Source organism: Hibiscus syriacus, unplaced genomic scaffold (assembly GCF_006381635.1).
Source record: "Hibiscus syriacus cultivar Baekdansim isolate YM2019G1 unplaced genomic scaffold, ASM638163v2 tig00110656_pilon, whole genome shotgun sequence".
Classification (NCBI taxonomy): domain Eukaryota; kingdom Viridiplantae; phylum Streptophyta; class Magnoliopsida; order Malvales; family Malvaceae; genus Hibiscus; species Hibiscus syriacus.
In genome coordinates, this window is record NW_024062816.1 from 376,345 (window position 1) to 395,053 (window position 18,709).

The window sequence follows — 18,709 nt, forward strand, 5'->3', positions numbered from 1 at the left end:
TCAAAGTGATGATAAAAACAGGGCAACCAGTCACATTTAATATTAATTATTGACGATATTTCAAAGAATAGCACCATGCACTTGATAGATAAAAGATAATTTGTAACCCAAAAGTTGATAGAACCAAGCTAAAAACGAGTTGTTGCATCATTATCAAGGGCCACCATTATCAAGGGCCACCGCAAGCAAATTCATAGAACCAAGCTAAAAACGAGAATCAATTTGAAGTTGTTCGTGTGAGGATTGCAAATTAGTTGAAATTGCATTAGAATGATTCGTATGGAATGGATCTTAATTATATGTGGAAGGAATGGATGTTGAGAGCTCCAGTTGGGTTAAGGGCTTCAAGATGTTTTCTCCATTTTTTGAGAAAACAACAGCCATTGTAACTCTCCCCCTCAATTAAAGAAAAATTAGTCTTTTTCTCCATCCGAATATACACAGCAAGAATGTAATCTCCCTCAGCGGAATCAAAAGTAATACAAAACAGGGTTTTTTTCCAAGGTAGATAATACTTCTTTGTTCCTCTTTCTTTCTTTCAATCGAAAAGCAGAGATAGATAGGGGGTTGAGTTTTTCCCTTAGTGGTGCGAGCTCTCACGGCCGGAGTGGTAGTACTCGGGATTGAGAGGCCAAGTGGTCGGATGGTTAGGTCCAAAACGGGGGGTTTTCTTTCCAGGGATTTAGAGACGAAGGACAGAGGTTGAGCTCTGTTACCTTAGTCGGTCGAATCCTGTGGCGGTCGGAGTAAGGAATGCCACCAACGTATGGTGGTCGGCCGAGCGTCGGCGGAGCGTCGGCGAGCAGTGGGTTCCTTTGAACACGGACGCCGTTCGAAAGCTTAGAGGAGAGAGCTTGAGAGGGGAAAAACAAGAAATGAGAGGCCTTTTTATTTTAGGTCCATTTCTAAGTCCAACCGACCACCGCTGGTGGTGGTCGGGGCTTGTAGCAACGCCAATTTACGGCCCGGGGACAGTGTATTTTTGGGGTATCGTCGAGAGAGGAAAAGAGGGGGTAGGAGCACTTGCTAGCTTGGTTTGATTTAGGGTCTCTGTCGGTCGGAATAAGAGTAATCGAGGTAGAAAGGGACCGCCATTGAAAGATGGCCGGCGAGGTTCTGGTTATTTGGGAGGAGCGGCGTCGAGATGACGGGCTGAGTTTGGGAAATGAAGAGGTGGTCGTGTGTTTAGTTTAGGTTTATTTTGAAATTAGGTTTTATTTAATACGTTTGGGTTAATTATCTTTTGACCATTTAAAGTTTAGGGGTAAATTAGGTTTAGGCCCCTAAATTTATGCGCAGTTTTGCAACATAGTCCCTCGGTTGTTTTAATTTTCTGATATATTTCAAATGTCCAAGCACCGTTTATGTTATTTTTCATATTATTTTAGCTTAAACTGAATAGGATAAACTGTATATAGGACCCTATAACTTATGCATATTTTTTATTTAGGTCATTGGTTTATTTCCAATTTTACATGTTTAATTTTACATTTACTTGAATTTAGTCATTATTCTAAAGTTAGCATCTTTAGCTTAAATTAGTCCCTATATTAGGTTGCTAATTATAATTCAGTCATTTTATTATTATTTTATTTATTTCGAATTATTCATTACCTTTATGTTTTTGTGCATTTTGGTTCTTTGTTTGAGGTTTTAATTTTGGATCATTATTTTAGATTCCTTTTAATTTCATTTTAGATCCTTAGACTTAGATTTTAATTTTTTCCCTTAATTTAGATTATTTAATCTTTTAGATTAAATCCTTAAATATAGATCTATTTTAATTTAGTCACTTGTTAGGTAATTGCCTTCTTTAATTAGTTGTACATATTCGTTTTGCATGTTGATATGTTTACATATGTATGAGTATGCGAATGGTTAATTTACAAGTCACATGACATGATTTTGCACAATATGTATTATAGCCTCACGAGCATCACTGGTCCCATATCAAATAATTGGATTAAGGGTAATACCCTTTCGTTTTAAAATAATTGTGAGGTGCTTGTCTTAACTTATTAGAAAGTCGTTTCCGTGAATTTTAAATTAAAAGCATATCTTGTTAAGTGAAACCCTAAAATTTTGTTTTCACCTAAAATTTGAAAACAAAAGAAAAAGAAATATTCATTTATTTAAATTCTTCAAGAAAAGATTATTAGAACTTGTCTAAGGTATGATCTCGATGTATTTAAATAATCAAATATCATTCTTCTTTATAAAAAGGATTGGTAAATTTTAATATAATTTGTTTTGGTGCATTTGAATATTATGATGGAACCATAATATTTCTTTATTTCGATTGGAGTAAGAATTGATTGCCTCAAGGTATCAGGGGTTGTTGTCTTCTCGATAGGAAATAATTAAATATTATTGGATTTCATTTTAAAATTCATAAATTGTTGTTCTATGTGATCATACGCTAAATTAAATCCAAATTTATAAATTTCAATGCAAAGATAATTAATTAATCGGCTATGTATCGATTTAGGGCGTTGTGGGGGTGCTAATTCTTCCTCACACGTAACCGACTCCCGTACGCAGATCGCAAATTCGTATTTTTAATTAAAATTAAAATTTTTTTATTAAAATGACAGAATACGTTTTTGGGTGTCCAATCACACCCTAATCAAATATTGGTGGCGAATCCTCGAACCATTTTTCTATTTTTAAAAGAGAATCTCAAATTTTTCGAAGCGAGAGATTTTTAAAAATCACATTACTTTTTTTTTTATTAAAAATTAACCAAAAGAGAATTAAAAATGTGATTTTTTTAAATCCCATTTGAAAAAAAATTGTTTCGACAACTTGGCGACTCCACTGAGGACGTTTTTTAGAGAGTCAGGCCGATAGTTGATTAATTAATTGTCTTTGTAAATGAAAATTACATGTTCATTCTAATTTGGTTTTTGATCCCTTGTTTGGTTTTAAATAAATTTTTGTTTGTAATTTGATTAACCACTAAATAGTTGTACTGACTTGTTTGTTAATGTTTTTCAGATTAATTGTGTGTTTTTGGATATGAAGAATGAGTTTGTGTGTTGTGTATTGTTTTTCGCTTTTCCTCACACACTACACAGTTGCATTATCATAACATGAGCTAAATCCCCGCTTTGTCCCATTTAAGTAGGAGTGAGAAACTACTCCCTCGTGTGGTTTTCACCTTCGCATGAGATAGTGAATCGCTCCTAGAGCTCACGCCTTATGGTCCTCGTGATGGTATTCAACTCTGCATGGACATAAGGAGGTGTGTTCGCTCGAATTGAACTCGATCTAAAAGCTTGTGATGGACCAGGATTGAGGGTCTGGTAGCCCAAGGGGCACCGACAATGATAATTCGAGAACCTTTTACTTTAGAGCCGAACCCAACATACAGTAAACCTAGAACTCGAACATAGGTAGAGCTTAACCCAAACCTTAAAAATTCCGTGAGGGAGAGTACACAAGGAAAAGTTTTTTGAGTTATTTAATTTCGCTTTCCTAATAAATGTATGATAACTAGAGATCATGCGGTTAGGTTTACTTTTCAAACAAGCATGTGAATTAGATATCATGCGGTTAGGATTTTTTATGAAAACAAAACATGTGGGTAGATATCATGTTGGGTAGGATCTACTAAAGCATGATTAGGTAGCCAACATGTGAGGGTAGGTTTTATTTAATGATTACGATACTTATTATTTTGTTGCTTATCTTATGTGTATTAAACCATTTTTGTTCTGTGTCTATTTTATTTTGATTTTATTGTATTTGTATCTTCATGTCATCCAAGTGATTGACTACATAAGAAGTTTGGTTATAATGAGACAATAAATTCTTAACCATATAGTCAAAATCAGGAGATCCAAAGATGTTTAAACAATCCATGAATATGGACATCCGATGGATGAAGAAGTTTGAAGCTGGGTGAAGACTTCCTTTAAAGGCGCAAAGGACTAGATGCTTCCTCAGGAGATAAATACAGTCATACCAAGGACGAGAATACCCTTCACAAAGACATGAAAACCACTTCGCATTGGAAGTAAAAATAGAGATCTCAAGATTCAACCATAAATAATTTAAGGACATCCGGCGTCATTCGATGTGAAAAAGTACACTGACAACTTTGGGAGTACGGCTCAAGAAAATGAAGAAATGAAGAATCATAATTTTATTTTGACTACTAGGTGTAATGAAATCTTGTTGTCTAAATGAAAGTTGTTCTATGGTGGTCGCTTTTGGAATTAACACCTTGTGCATTTGCATTCGCGCTTGCATTCTTATTTTGCATTAGATTATTAATTAATTTATTTTGCTATTGTTGCTTTTTGTCATCTTATTTGTACTAACTTGTTTTTTATATTGTTTTTCTTTTTGCTTGCGTCACATGATCATGACATAATCAAAAGGTATTGATTTGTGAGTGACCATCAGAGTAAAAGGTTTTCATGAAGGACAAAGGGTTTCGTAATCAAGTAAACTATAACACAACTGATGAATGGTATCTTGAGGAAGTCCGAGAATAGGGGAGAGTTATGCACCCAAAGAACGTATGTTCGACGAAGAGTAAAAGGAGATAAGAGATATGAAAGAGCAGATGTCCAAGATGATGGATAGAATAGTTGTTTTGGCCAAAGGATGAGAGACTTCTACAAAAGAAAAGAAAGAGCTCGACGAAAACAATCTCGAAGTGTCAAATACGCAAGGGTCTACTTTAGAGCATGTTGATCCTAGCCAATCTGAGAAATCACGCACAATCACCGTTCGTATCAACAAGTTGTCTAGAGATACCAAGAAAATGGTGATTTCTGAAGTTTGGCAGAATAATCTGGAAAATAAACAAATACATTTTTTATAATGAGTAAAATGCATATATAGTCATTAAATTATGTTAAAATAATATTTTTAGCTATTAAACTTTAATTAAAATTGATTTATTAAATATATCAAATAAGTAAACTTATAATTAAGTTCTATGATATTAGTATCAAATATTAATTATAATTATTTAAATTAGAAAGAGTATCACTATTTTATAACAATTTAACAAATTTAATAATAATTTATAATCTATAAGAATTTAATATCTAAAAAGATCATTTCAATATACTTTAGTGGGCCATTCGTGGATTTTACCCCCAAAAAAAATTAGCTGCCTGCTGAGAGATACATGGAAATACAATTACGTGTGCTCGAAGCGGAAGCGGAAGCGGAAGTGGAAGCAGATTAATTTTTTAATTTTTAATTTTTTTTCCATTTCTCGCACTCTTCAGCTTCTTCTAAATTGCAAATTTGGTTTCGTTATACGGAGAGTAAACAGTAATCTAAGCTAATTACTGGGTCTACCTTTTTCTTTTCTTTTCAGATTAAGACGATTGGAAGTTTACTTTTTTAGAGTTCGTTTTTAGTATTTTGTTGATTATGGTGATGTGCTGAACTGTTGTTCGAGGTAAATGGGTAGTTGTGGTTTTGGATTTTGAGCTGTGAATCTGTTTCAGACTTTTTAGCCAAAAAAGAACAGAAAACAGAGACTAGGAAATGAGGAAATCGTTCAAGGACTCTCTCAAGGCTCTTGAATCTGATATTCAGTTCGCCAATACCCTGTAATTTATTCTTCCTCCTTTGATATTCTGTAGATGAGCAGTGATTCACCATGATTTCTCTCTTTTCTGACATTAAAGCTTGTTTGGGTCTTTAATTATGGAGAGTTTTTTGAATTTTCTTTCAAGTGTCCAGTGTGTGATATTTTCGTTATATTATGTTATAGCGTAGTATTTGAACTCTTGTAATTTGATTAGTTAACATTTTTTTTTTAACTTTGGGGAGACTTCAAATTTTCAGATCGACGACTTTATGATGACCATGGTTCTATATTGATTGTTTTTGCTTAATTGGTAAATTTTTTGCTGTCTTGTTGAATATTCATTGCTTAATTAGATGGTTATGTATTGGTTATTAATGAGAGCTCATACAGTAATGAAAACGTAAGTAATTGTTCTTTTTCATCGCTAAGCTTTAAGATGTCTGGGGTATGGTTTTAGAATTTCAAGTTTGAAAATGGAAATTTTATGACAAAAGTCGTGCTGAACCAGTGGCATCCCTTGCCAGGAAAGGGAAAACCAGAGTAGGGAACATTTAAAACTGAAATCGTTGCGAGTGTCGGATATAGGTATGTATCGGATATGCGATTGGGTTAGTTTTTCTTAAAGTTGTTTCATGTATCTGAGGATTCTTGGAGTTCTATCGTCATACAGCCAAGTCATATTGTATTATCATGTTCTTTTTTAATGCAACCACTGTTGATATGTCCGAGTAATGTTTTCTATGAAGAGTCTGTTCATTATAGTCTCGACTTTGTTCGCCTTTTGTTTTCTCTGATGTGTGTAATTTTCTTGAATGATCAGGGCTTCTGATTATCCAAGAGAATATGACGGTCCTTGCCTTCAGATTCGATTATCCTACAGTTCAGCTGCTCACTTTTCCTTTTCCTTGTCCAGTGGACTGATTGTCATATTACCGGTGCCTTGGGATTGCTCAGAATTCTTATATACAAGGTAATTGCAAGTGCTTGTGTAACAAATCCGTTTATGTTCCAGTCGAGTTTTAAACGATAGCATTTCGGGGACATTAATCTGTAATGTTGTTTCTCTGAAGGCATACACCGATGGTAAAACCACCATGTCTATCAATGAAAGGAAAGCTAGCATAAGAGAATTCTACGGTGTGTAAGAGAGTATCCGTTGTTGTTACGCTTGAGTTCAATTCATGTCTACCTCAACTTCTGATAAAATCTTAAAACTACTTGTGTTGTTCGTTCTTTTGCTAGTTGTGACAGGGGTGATCTTTCCGTCATTGTTGCAATTATCTCGAGGAATTACAGATGTGGATGAGGAAACAGGAAGAAATTTGTGCTACAAAGTTCAAGAAAAGGGATGAAATGAATAAAGGAAAGATACCCGAAATCGAATTAGAAAGTGTAGAAGAATGCGGGATTTGCATGGAGATGTACAGCAAGATCGTGTTGCCCCATTGCAACCATTCCATGTGTATGAAATGCTATCAAACTTGGTAAGCTGTCCTATTGTGCACTCTTTATCAAAACTGCTCATGTTCTACTTTTGCTTCATGATTATCAAGTAATTAGCCCGAAGTTATGCTTGACCAACATTAGCTAGACATGAAGCTCTTCTCTTGGAAAATAATTATAACACTAGGCTTTTTTGACTTACTATCTCAATTACCAAGGATAATATACATGTGCTTTCACGGTGTTTTTAGACGAATAAAATCTCAGTCGTGCCCCTTCTGTCGGGACAGCCTGAAAAGAGTGGATTCCGGTGATCTTTGGATATACACAAGCAACGATGACATTGTCGACTTATCTTTGATATGGAAGGAGAACATGAAGCGTCTTTTCATATATATCTAGAAGTTGCCACTCGTCGTCCCTAATCCAAAGATTGTCTCTTACGATCTGCGGCACCAACGTTGATCACTTGTATAATTTCCGATTATTTTATAAAAATGTAAATAACAGATGCTTCTTTCTAGATGAAGTCATTTTGTTATTTCTCTTTGGCTCACTTGTAGCTAGTGTGGAAGCTCTAGGAAAAATGGAAGGGAAAAAGGAAACATTCTTTGGTATTAAGGCATTTCTGTTTAATGTGCTACTCATTTGATTGTTCATCATTGTCTATGTGGAACGCCAAAGCATTCTTTGGAATTAAGATATTCTTTTAATGTGATCCTCATGCCCAATGAGGCCATTTTTCTAAGTCCACGGTGTTGGTTGATAAAATCTTCATGCAATCTAGTGCACATGGAGATGACGCATGCCAATCTTTGTTCATTTTCATTTCTTGTGCTTCTTTTTGTTAGGTTGCATCACGTTAACCAAAACTTTTAGGGTAAACTACACGGGTAACTACCGAATTATGGTCATTAATAATTTTGATTACCGAATTATGATCATTAATCATTTTGATTACCGAATTATGGTCATTAATCATTTTGACCATCAATGTTTGAAAACGATCAATCAGACTCCAATTCGGAGGTACCACGTGTCACCATCTTTGCAAAGGGAAGTCAAAACATGCCATGTCCCTAGGCATGCCCTTACCACTGGGTCAAGCCACTCTTTTGGTAATAATTTGTACAATAGTTTATGTATTGTGTTTGAGTTTATTTTAATTATATATATATATATATATATATATATATATATATATTAAATTATTAAAATAAATTTAATAAATAAATTATATCCCATGTATATATGTATATTTCGGTTGAGAGGAACTTAAAATGTTAATTTTTTATTAATTTTTCCTTGTTGTAAACCTTTTTCGTAACATTTTTTGTTGACAACCGAAGATGTTACATTCTTCGTAACATAAGCTGAAAATATTAAAAACAAATTCAACATTTTAAGTTGTGTCCAATCGAAAATGTTATATTTTTTATAATATTTTCGATCGCGTCTTTCTTTAGCCTTAAATTAGATTGTCGTGGTGCAAAACTACTCTAACAATAGCCCTCAGGTACGGAACCTAAAGCATCCAAATCAAACTCTAGTAAAAGATCAAATCACTCCCTCTCAAGATAACATCACTATTTTTATGAGTTGATTGAATTAAGTTTTGGATTTACATTCATTGTTCCTTTAATCACAATCAAGAAGATCTTAGTATATATAATGATATTATATGATTCCATATATCTCTTCAATTAGCATATCAATAGATAGATCTTCTGAAATATTTTTTTTAATTGATAAAGAGAATCAATGATCAATTGATCTAGTAGCATGAAGTCTTAGATCTCTTAAATAGGTTAAGAGTTTAAACCCTGATATTTACAAATAAAATAAATTAGATCGAAATAAATTTTTTTATATAATTTTGTTACGATACTTATTTTAAAATAAATATCAATAAAAGTAGTTAAACAAAGAAAAATAGAGAGGGGTATAGGATTTGAAGTAGAACATGATTGTGATAAAAATTTCAAAGGTTTTAGGGAACTTGTCACGTGCTTTGGATTTGTAAACATCCTTCTTTGACATAGATCGGAGTTGCCTGTCTAGCTCAGTTGGTAGAGCACAAGGTTCTTAACCTTGAAGTCGTGGGATCGAGTCTCACGGTGGGCAATTCATAATTTGGAGGTCTCCCACAGAAGCTGCTCCCAACCTAACGTTGGGAGCAGTCTACTATCCTACCTTCCCCTTACCCCATTACATATGGGAATAAGGGTCAGCTAATTTTTTCTTCTTTGACACCGACCATTCAACATGGAAAACTCTAGACTCACATATCATTACAAAAAGACCGAATGACCTTCACATGAACCATGTGCAGGTGAGCCCCAAATCTATGTGTAAGTGTCTAGGTCTAATTGCAATTTTTACACCTTGATGAAAAAAATGATTGTGGTCGAAGAATGGATTAACATTGTCGAAAGGGGCCGGTTTAAGGTCAGACCCAAGTGGTGGTGTGAGGTATCATGAACTTAACTTCATTTGATCGATTGTTGGTTCATACAATATTGAAAGGGATATTTCCTAAATAAATCGGTCTTAATCTTAATAATCTATTCAAAAATAAAAAAAACAACAAGTTAAATCTCAAGTCACAACATTATCGTCAAACTATAGATTAACATGATCCGTCAAGCCAACTGTCCACCCTACATACATGCGAAAACAATTTGAAGGAAATACTACTAGTAGTATTGAGATCGATAAACTATTAATTAATATAACTTTTAATTACTCAACCTAATTGAATTGAATTTAAATTCAACTAATTCAATTATAGTCGAACAATAAACACTCCACTATATAAACGGTTGATTTTTTGCAATAATGCAGTTGAAAAAAAAATTGTTCGAATATGACACTCTCAGAATTATTTCTTCAAATAGGGTGATTGTTACAGTACACCCCAAAGATGTATTGCAGTCCATGTGGCTCTAATATAAATTTGGGAGAGACGCATGGAGTGCAATGCGACTCCCATATTTTTTTTCATATTTAATTTTTTATTTAAGTTTTAATCATTAGATAAAAAATTGGAAAGGCTAAAATGGGGGAGGGGAGAGAGACACATTGTGATCCGAGGGAGGGGGAGTCGCATGGTGTTCCATGCGACCTTGGGAGACGCAGAGAGTCCACTTTGATGTGTGTTGTAGCATTCATCCCATTCGAGCAAATAATCTCTCGGATGCCCTATTCAAATAATTTTTTTCCACTACACTATTGCAAAAAAATCACCCCACATAAACATATGTGCCACCCTTTACGCTTATAAAGCGATAACGAGTTGAATTATGAACCTCTCTAGATGGGGTCTAAAATGGCATGGGGAAACACATGTGTGGGACATTGGATCCAAAGATTCTGCGTCAATTCAAATCCAAAAATAATTTCAATCCAAAGACTTTTCGTGCACCACCAAATTTGTATACATTTTACTTGATAGTGACATAAACAACGTTTTAGATTTGCAAATTACAACCACGAAAGAATATATTTAAAAATCTGATCTAACTCGACTCGTTGTCACTTTTAGATGTCAATAAAATACTTCAATTGTAAGATCAATGCTTAAATATTATCACATTTCTTAACCCCTAAACTTAATATTATAAATCCAAAAATCTTAATCTCTAATTACATAAATTTTAAACCCCAATATCTAACTCATAAATCTTTAATATCCGATATCATTCATTCAACATTGTTCATGGAATTTTGGTCTCTACAAATAATATATGGAATATTTTATTAAAATAAAAATCTTTCCAATCATTTAAAGTTTAGGGACCGGCAACCGATTAAATGCATTTGCCGAACAAGATCTTTCAATTTTGAAAACATTAGGAGTTGGTCCAAATTTCCGGAAAACGGGGCATCGAATACAAATTTGAGTGGCTTCAGGTGGGGCCGGCCAACAATAACGAAGATGCATGGCATGGCAGTGACCGGCGCCGCTCGGTTCACGATGCTCATTGTCCTGCCCTAGTTTAAATCACGGCCGTCCGATCGGCCATCTTTTGTTTATTTCGAGAGTTTTGATTAAAACTCACAGCATCTTTTGAATGCCCTTTGAGTTTTTGAATTTCAACTTCGTAGGAAGCATCCGATGCCTTGCGGCGGTTTTTACCTATTATTATTATTTATTCATTTTTTAGCAATTTTTCGCCATGTGTCTTGCTGCTTCAAGAATGTTTTATTCATATTATTTATAAATAGGCATGTTTTATGACATTATTACTCAGTTGCCATTCATTCCAATTAAGTGATAAAAATATATACGCTTAAGGGTCACTTTTATCCCTGTAGTAGATCAAATTTATCATTTTCGCTCTTATCGTATTTTTGCATCAATTTAACCATCAAAATTATTTAATTACATCATTCTATACTTTTCCCCCAACTTCAAACCTTACATTATAAACTCTAAGTTAGTGGTTAGAGATAATAGGGTTATGGTTTAGAGTTTAAGAATTATAATTTAGGGTTTTAAGATAAGGATAAGATTATAAAAGGATGCAATCGAATAATTTTGGGGACTAAATTGATGAAAAAATATGATAATGACGAAAATAGTAAATTGAGTCTACTACAGAAGCAAAAATTATCCTTTTACCTAATATCTAAGTCGAATCACAAAAATTACCACTCATTAGTTATTTAAAGGCTTAAACTAAAGAAAAATACTTCTACATACTTTTTTTTAAATACCTAAATTATTTTTGGTTAAAATAAGTCTTTAAATAATTAGGTAAAGTACACAAATGATCCTTTGATCACATAGTACTGCTTTATTAAGTTTATCGACTATTAAAAGTTACAATATTGTTATCCGACTATAGAGTGTTGCTTTGTTGAGTCCCTCAACTATTAAAAGTTATAAAATGGTCACTCGACTATTTATTATGTTCTAAACTCGTCATTTTTTGTTAAAAATTGAGGATATTCTAAGCTGAGCGTTAACCTGCTGACTGCGATATGATAAAATCTTATCTTAGAATCTCAAATGACTATCATATCCAGTCATCATCTCAACATCCAACTTAGACAACCACCAATTTTTTAACAGAAAAGGACGAGTTTGGAACATAATGAATAGTCAGGTGATCATTTTGTAACTTTTAATGGTCGAAAGACTTAACTAAGTAACATTCTATAGTCAGATGACCGTTTTGTCTTTTATAGTCGAGGGACTTAATAAAACAATACTCTATAGTCGGGGTACTATTTGTGTACTTTACCCAAATAATTATATGTAACTACTTTAAGTATCTCAACTATTTTTTGGTCAAAATAAGTCCTGAAGTGTATTCGATTTTGCTTTACCCAAACTATCTTTTGATCATATGAATGAAAATAAAAACAATAGAGATCACACCATATTTATGTTGCAAAATATGTCTACGTAGAACGAGTATAATCATCAACTAATGTGAGAAAATCGGTTAATTATTATATGTAGAAGATTTGTATGGTCCCCAAATACCATAATACACTAATTCAAAAGAAGATTTTGCATGATTCATAGATGTGAGAAAAGAAAGACAATGTTGTTTTGCAAGAGAACAAATATGACAAGTATTTTTATTGATTGCAAATGAAGATAATACATCTTTTTATGTTTTTAACACTCGACCACTGGGGTGATCAAGCCTATCATGCTAAGAAGTTAAAACAACATCAGAAGAATGGTCAGAACTATTCAAAATATTGTGTGCAGAGTTGATCGTCATCGTCACCGTCATTAGCACCATCGTCGACCTTTGATCAAATCCCCGTTGACCTTTTCGTCGTAATATGCTATCGTTTGTTATAGAGAAGCATTCAAAAGTTCGTCTGATACCGTAACCATTGTTCGTCGATTCCGGCCGATTCCAACGTCCATTAGTCACACTATCGCCACCATTCGAACCATTGTGAAATTCTGATCAGAAATGATCGTCGACCATTTGGGTTTGGGAAATTGAAATTTGGAATTTGGGGATTTTGGGTGACGGTAAGGACGACGATGGATCAATGAGTGGATGGCGATGGGTGGGTGACCGTTCGACGATGAAGATGGTGGTCTGAGATGGCCAACGACAGTTGGTAATGAGGGTTAAAATGAGAGATTTTAATTTTTTTTATTTTTTTTATAATTTCAGTAAAAAATTGGGTTTTTTATAAATAAAATTTTTAATTTTTCTTTTTTGAATTAAAAATGATATTTTATTATTGAAAATTAAAAAATAAACAATAGACACCTAAAAATATAATTGAAAATACATTAGGTATCTATTTTAACGAAAAATTCTTTAGGCATTAAAACATTTTTCAAGATATAGTTTAGGTACCTATTTTTATATTAATCCTTTAAGTTTTGGTGATTTAGGTTTTGGTGAACTATCTTGATTTCACCTATGATGCTTATAGTTAATATACCTATACATGTATACGTACGTTATAAGTAGTTCTTTGCGGTAAGCATTGATGATTAAAGTTTGATTGTACTACAAATTAGTCCCTAATTATTTGGTTGGTTTGCAATAGTCGTAAAAATATTCAATCTGATCCAATTTTCGCTCTGCCTATTGCGTATAATATTTTTTGTCCGAGTGAATCGTCGGATCAAGTAGATGATGTTACACCTTTGAGCTCGAGAAGTATCGTCAAATTAGTAAACTTTATATAACAACATATCAAGGGATAATTTGATTAAACAAATTCAAGGGCTAATATGACCAAACTCATCAAGATCAAGGGCAAATTTGACCCCCATACATTAAAGTGCCAATTTGATTAAACTTATCAAATTTAAGGACTAATTTGACAAAAAAAAACGTTTATTAGGTGCCATTACGTGTTTTAAGCCAAAATTTAAATTTAAAGCTTCGGAGGTAAAAAAAAAATACATGGAAAATGGCATTTTAGTGATTATCTTAACAATGATGAGTTATTTATATATACATCTGCAGTAGCAATCACCCTCCTTCAAATTTTCAAATTTCCTCAGCTGAAAACCCAGACAAACACCTGTTCGTTGTCAGATCACTTCCAAAAATAAGAATAAAGAATCATTTTTCACACGGAAATGACGTTGTAATACTAATAAGTTCTTTGCTTCGTTGAATCAACTTTTTTTTGTTGCTATTTTTTTCATTTTTTTTTGAATTCGAAGTTCAGGTTTGGATCTAAAAGCAGAGGATTTGCTGGCTTTGATAAGTTTTTATAGATCCGAAAGGTTATGGTGATGAAAGAGAGAGACGAAGAGCTAGCTTTGTTCCTGGAAATGAGGAGACGAGAGAAGGAGAAAGAGAAGAACAATCTTCTCTCGCTCAATAACTCTGAAGAACAGCTAAATCTTCCTTTAGGTAAAAAAAATGATCGCGATGTCGTTTGAGGTTCTTCCTTGTGGAAGATGAAAAGGTTTTCTTTGAACTGATTTTTTGTTTGTTGACTGCTGACTAAAGCGATGTTCTGTTGGATTTGTATAGGGTCTAATGTCAACGGAAACGGCGGCGGCGGAGGTTCTCCGGTTGCAAAGATTGTTTCGGCGCTGCCTGTACGAAAGACTGCGGCGGAGAATTTTTTGAATTCGGAGAATGAAAAGTCTGATTATGATTGGTAAATGCTGAAGATATATGATATCTCTCTAGCTGATTTGGTCGATCTTTTACTGTATTCGGCGATCCTGCGTATTTTGCTCTGAAGATTTACTTTCTATCTTTGTTTGGAACAGTATGTTGCTTATTAAGGAGCTGTAGGTTTTGGATAATTGAATCTACGTGTTTAGCAAATCTCCTTTTCTCGCTTTTTTCAAACCAAAAGAAAGATCATGAAGTTTGTGTGAGCAATAATTTGATTTCATCTTAAAGCTTCCTTTTAGAGGGAAAGGTGTGTGTACCAGTTAAGCCATAAAGAGAGTACTTCGCATCATTCTATATCTTCACAGGAAAACCTCCATTTGCCTTTTTTAAAATTTGGATTTTTACATTAAATGTTTTTCTTTTCCTTTTTCTAATGCAGAATTAAAATTTTAAATCTGCTGCTTCTGCAATGTTGACAATTCTAATGGCATCCATGATCCATTCCCTCTTTCAAACATAGAAACTTGTATTTCAAAATTTAGTAATCATGTTTTAATGTTTCGACAGTGAAGCAAAGTTTATGGACATTTCATTATGGTTGCACCTTGAATTCATATAAATGATGATGATGTGATTCATTATAGAATTGTTTCTTTTTGTCTGTAGTCTGTACTAATATGGAAGATATCTTCTGTCTTCAGGCTTCTTACTCCGCCTGGTACACCTTTGTTTCCCTCTTTGGAAATGGAATCACAGAAGACTCTAATGAGCCAGCGTGGGATGTCTAATGCTCATCCGGTCGCATTGAAAACGAGGGTAAGAGCATTTATGTGATTTGAGTTCTAGATGTTTTAACCCCTTTTCCTTCTGCTGTGATCAGCCTGTCCGTTGGTTTGAGTTTGAATCATGTCATACTGGGAGCATTAAATCTTGTTGGCTTGTGGGGTTAAGTTCTGATAGTTTACTGGCCTTATTTGCTCTGTGGTTTTTAGAGATTTTGTTACTTCCCTATTGTCATATCTAGCAAATTTATCTTGCCTTGGGGTTTCAGCTGGCAAATCTCCCAGAGGAACCTGCTTCGAAGAAATCTCTTGCGTTAAAGCAACAAACTCCATCGGCTGGAGTAAACTCTTCCAATGCTGTAACCAAAAGGCACTCCTCTTCAGGGGGTCCGAAAACTGCTAGTAGAACTGCAACACCTACTGGCCGGCCGACGCTTCCCACAGCAACCAAGCCTTCAAGGTCTTCTACGCCTACATCACGAGCCAGCTTGCCTTCCGTGAAACCTGCTGCTTCTACAGTGAGGTCCTCAACTCCGACTAGATCCTCTGCACGTTCTTTGACACCAACTGCTAGACCCTCATTGACTGCTTCCAAGTCGACATCAAGACCATCTACGCCAACACGTCGACCAGCTTCCTCGTCTGGCACACTTACTGCAACTGCACCTTCTGGTCGGTCGTCTTCAGTAACGAGATCAGCTCATACCACATCTTCAGTACCAAAATCGGCTTCCCTCACTTCACTTATGAAACCAGCTCCAGCTTCATCTGTTACAAAATCAGTGCCTGCTGCATCTTCCATTACAAAACCAGCTTCCACTACAACAAAAAGTTCGGTACCATCACGGGGCACATCGCCAACTGTAAAGTCTAAGCCTTGGAAACCATCGGAGATGCCTGGATTTTCGCTTGAAACACCACCAAACTTAAGGACATCATTGCCAGAAAGACCATCTTCTGCCTCTCGTGGGAGGCCAGGAGCTCCCGGTTCTAGATCATCATCTGTTGAGGCCCATTCTAATGGAAGACCAAGACGCCAGTCCTGCTCTCCTGCTAGAAGTAGGGCATCAAGCGGCAGTATCGGTAATGGGAGCTCCATTCGTTCTTTGCGTAGAGCAGATCCCAACGGTAGCGACAGTGAGAGTCCAGTAGTGATTGGAACAAAAATGGTTGAGAGATTGGTAAATATGAGGAAGCTGGCACCCCCGAAACAAGACGACTATCACCGTAGTAACCTGACTGCAAAATTATCAACTTCCCTCGACAGCTCACGATTCGGGAGAACACTCTCCAAAAAGTCTCTAGATATGGCTATGAGACACATGGTAGATCTCTTTCTTTACGTCAACTCATTCTGTTAACTCGACGAATCTTGATGCATTCGGGATTTAATTCTCGTTAATATATTTCATCATTTCTTGTACAGGATATCAGGCGAACTATTTCAGGTAATCAGCGTCCGCTAATGACGAATGTTCCGGCTTCCTCGATATATAGTGTGAGATCAGCATCCACAAGGAGCAGGACTGTAAGTGTTTCCGATTCTCCACTTGCCACGAGCAGTACTGCGAGCTCCGAGCCAAGCATAAACAACACTTCCTTCATCGACGGGAGTGAAATAGACGACAATGATATCAGTAGCGAGAGAGGAATCTCGTCCCCCATCAGCCTGCATGCCGGCTGACAGAGGTAAACGATTTAGTCCTCGAATGTATATCGAATTAACGAGAAAGCTCGGTCAGCATGACGACGAAGAAACAACCTGTTTCTTAAGGAAGCTGATATTCAAGGAGCATTTCAAATGTCTGTAATCTGTAGTACCTGTAGGTAAGTACTTCAGTGCAGTAATGCAAGGATGAGATTAGATTTTGAGAAGAAAAAAAGGGACTGTTTTGTAGTTGAACTTTGATATCTGGTCCTGGAAATGTTCCTGCCTTTCTCAAACTATAAAAAATGGTTGATTATGTGCACTCACGATTCATAGCTTTTAACTTTTGAACTTGCTATTTTGGTTAAAATTGGTAGTTATATTTTCCTTTGGTTTAAATTAATCCTCAACTTGACTTTTATTATACGTTTTGATGTTTAATATGGTATGAAAAATATATGAAAAAAAGACACTAATTTAGATAAAAAAAATTTATAAATATCGATTTAAATTTAAAAATCAAATAATTATTAATTCTTTAATTTAATTAAACAACACTAAAGAAAAACGGTGAAATTACACCACTAGTCTTTTAAGTATTAAATTTCACCAGTTGAATTATGAAGTTCACAACATGCCCAATTTAGTCCCTAGCTTTGTTAATATTTAACACGTAAAAAGGACAATCAGGTAAACGAGCTTGTTCGTAAATGAATTGAACACACATATGTTGTTGTTTATTTATTTATCTAATGAACATAAAAAAAGTATCCACACTCATTTATTTAACTTAATAAATGAACGGTTCATGAACGGTTCACGAACGTAACGAACACTCTATTCATTTACACTCCTATCCGTATTAGTTAACGGTTTCTTTCCAAGTTAGTCGAAACACCCAGCTTTGTCTGTACAAACGAAACATGTTATAAACTTTGATAAGAAAATCGCAAGAGCACAAACATAATATATAGCTCGTTTACTAAATAAAAGTAGGATACACATCAGCCAAGATAAGCCCCAAGCCAGGGGTTCCATTACTAACATTACCACCTAAACATGAAATGAAAACCAAGTAATCTTAATTGAGCTGATAAATAATTTATGCTTAAATTTATTAATTTTGTATTCAATATTTAAATAACCATTATAAATATTACGCTCTTAAATAAAAAATTAACTTTGAACATAGTTTAGATACTTATTTTTGTATTAAGGGTCTGTTTGTTTGGCTGTAATTGGTTTTCCGAAAAATGAATTACTGGAATTTGAATTACTGGAACTGAAAAATGAATTACTGGAATTTGAATTCTAGAAAATGAATTACATTTCTGGAAAACGTTTTCCGGAAAATATTTTCCGTAAAATGAATTACATTTTTCTGAAAAACATCTGAAAAATGTTTTATGATGTTTGGAAGATGCTATTTAAACATTTTTCCACTAGTTGAAGAATTTTTTAAAAATTATTTATTACAAATATTAAATATAATAAATAATATTCTTTATCATAAAACTTAATATTATTATTTTAAAATATTAAAATAATTTATTTATTATTACATATTATTTTTTAATTTTATTAATAAAAATAATATTTTTTTGTATATTTTAGTGAAATAAAATATTATAAATTATATTAATTATTTATTAAAGTAATAGTGTTATATTATATTTTAAAAATATTAATTAATATATTTTAA

The 18,709-nt window shown here is 34.2% G+C and overlaps 1 protein-coding gene and 1 pseudogene across 1 annotated transcript; both read left to right on the top strand.

The window, feature by feature from the left end:
* The first annotated feature begins 5,147 nt into the window (after positions 1-5,147).
* On the top strand, positions 5,148-7,672 carry LOC120137320 (annotated as a pseudogene).
* Positions 7,673-14,050: 6,378 nt separating this feature from the next.
* On the top strand, positions 14,051-17,283 carry LOC120137371 (uncharacterized protein PB18E9.04c-like). The gene is made up of 5 exons (XM_039153133.1): positions 14,051-14,361; positions 14,485-14,614; positions 15,279-15,393; positions 15,629-16,684; positions 16,786-17,283. Exons 1-5 carry the CDS (start codon positions 14,235-14,237, stop codon positions 17,041-17,043), a joined length of 1,686 nt encoding a protein of 561 aa, XP_039009064.1. The 5' UTR covers positions 14,051-14,234; the 3' UTR covers positions 17,044-17,283.
* The last annotated feature ends 1,426 nt before the right edge of the window (positions 17,284-18,709 follow it).

Excerpts from the sequence above, each read along its gene's own strand:
- LOC120137371 (XM_039153133.1), top strand. The coding sequence starts at position 14,235 with ATGGTGATGAAAGAGAGAGACGAAGAGCTAGCTTTGTTCCTGGAAATG. Across the intron at positions 14,362-14,484 it reads ACAGCTAAATCTTCCTTTAG|GGTCTAATGTCAACGGAAAC; the intron begins GTAAAAAAAATG and ends GGATTTGTATAG. Across the intron at positions 15,394-15,628 it reads CGGTCGCATTGAAAACGAGG|CTGGCAAATCTCCCAGAGGA; the intron begins GTAAGAGCATTT and ends TTGGGGTTTCAG.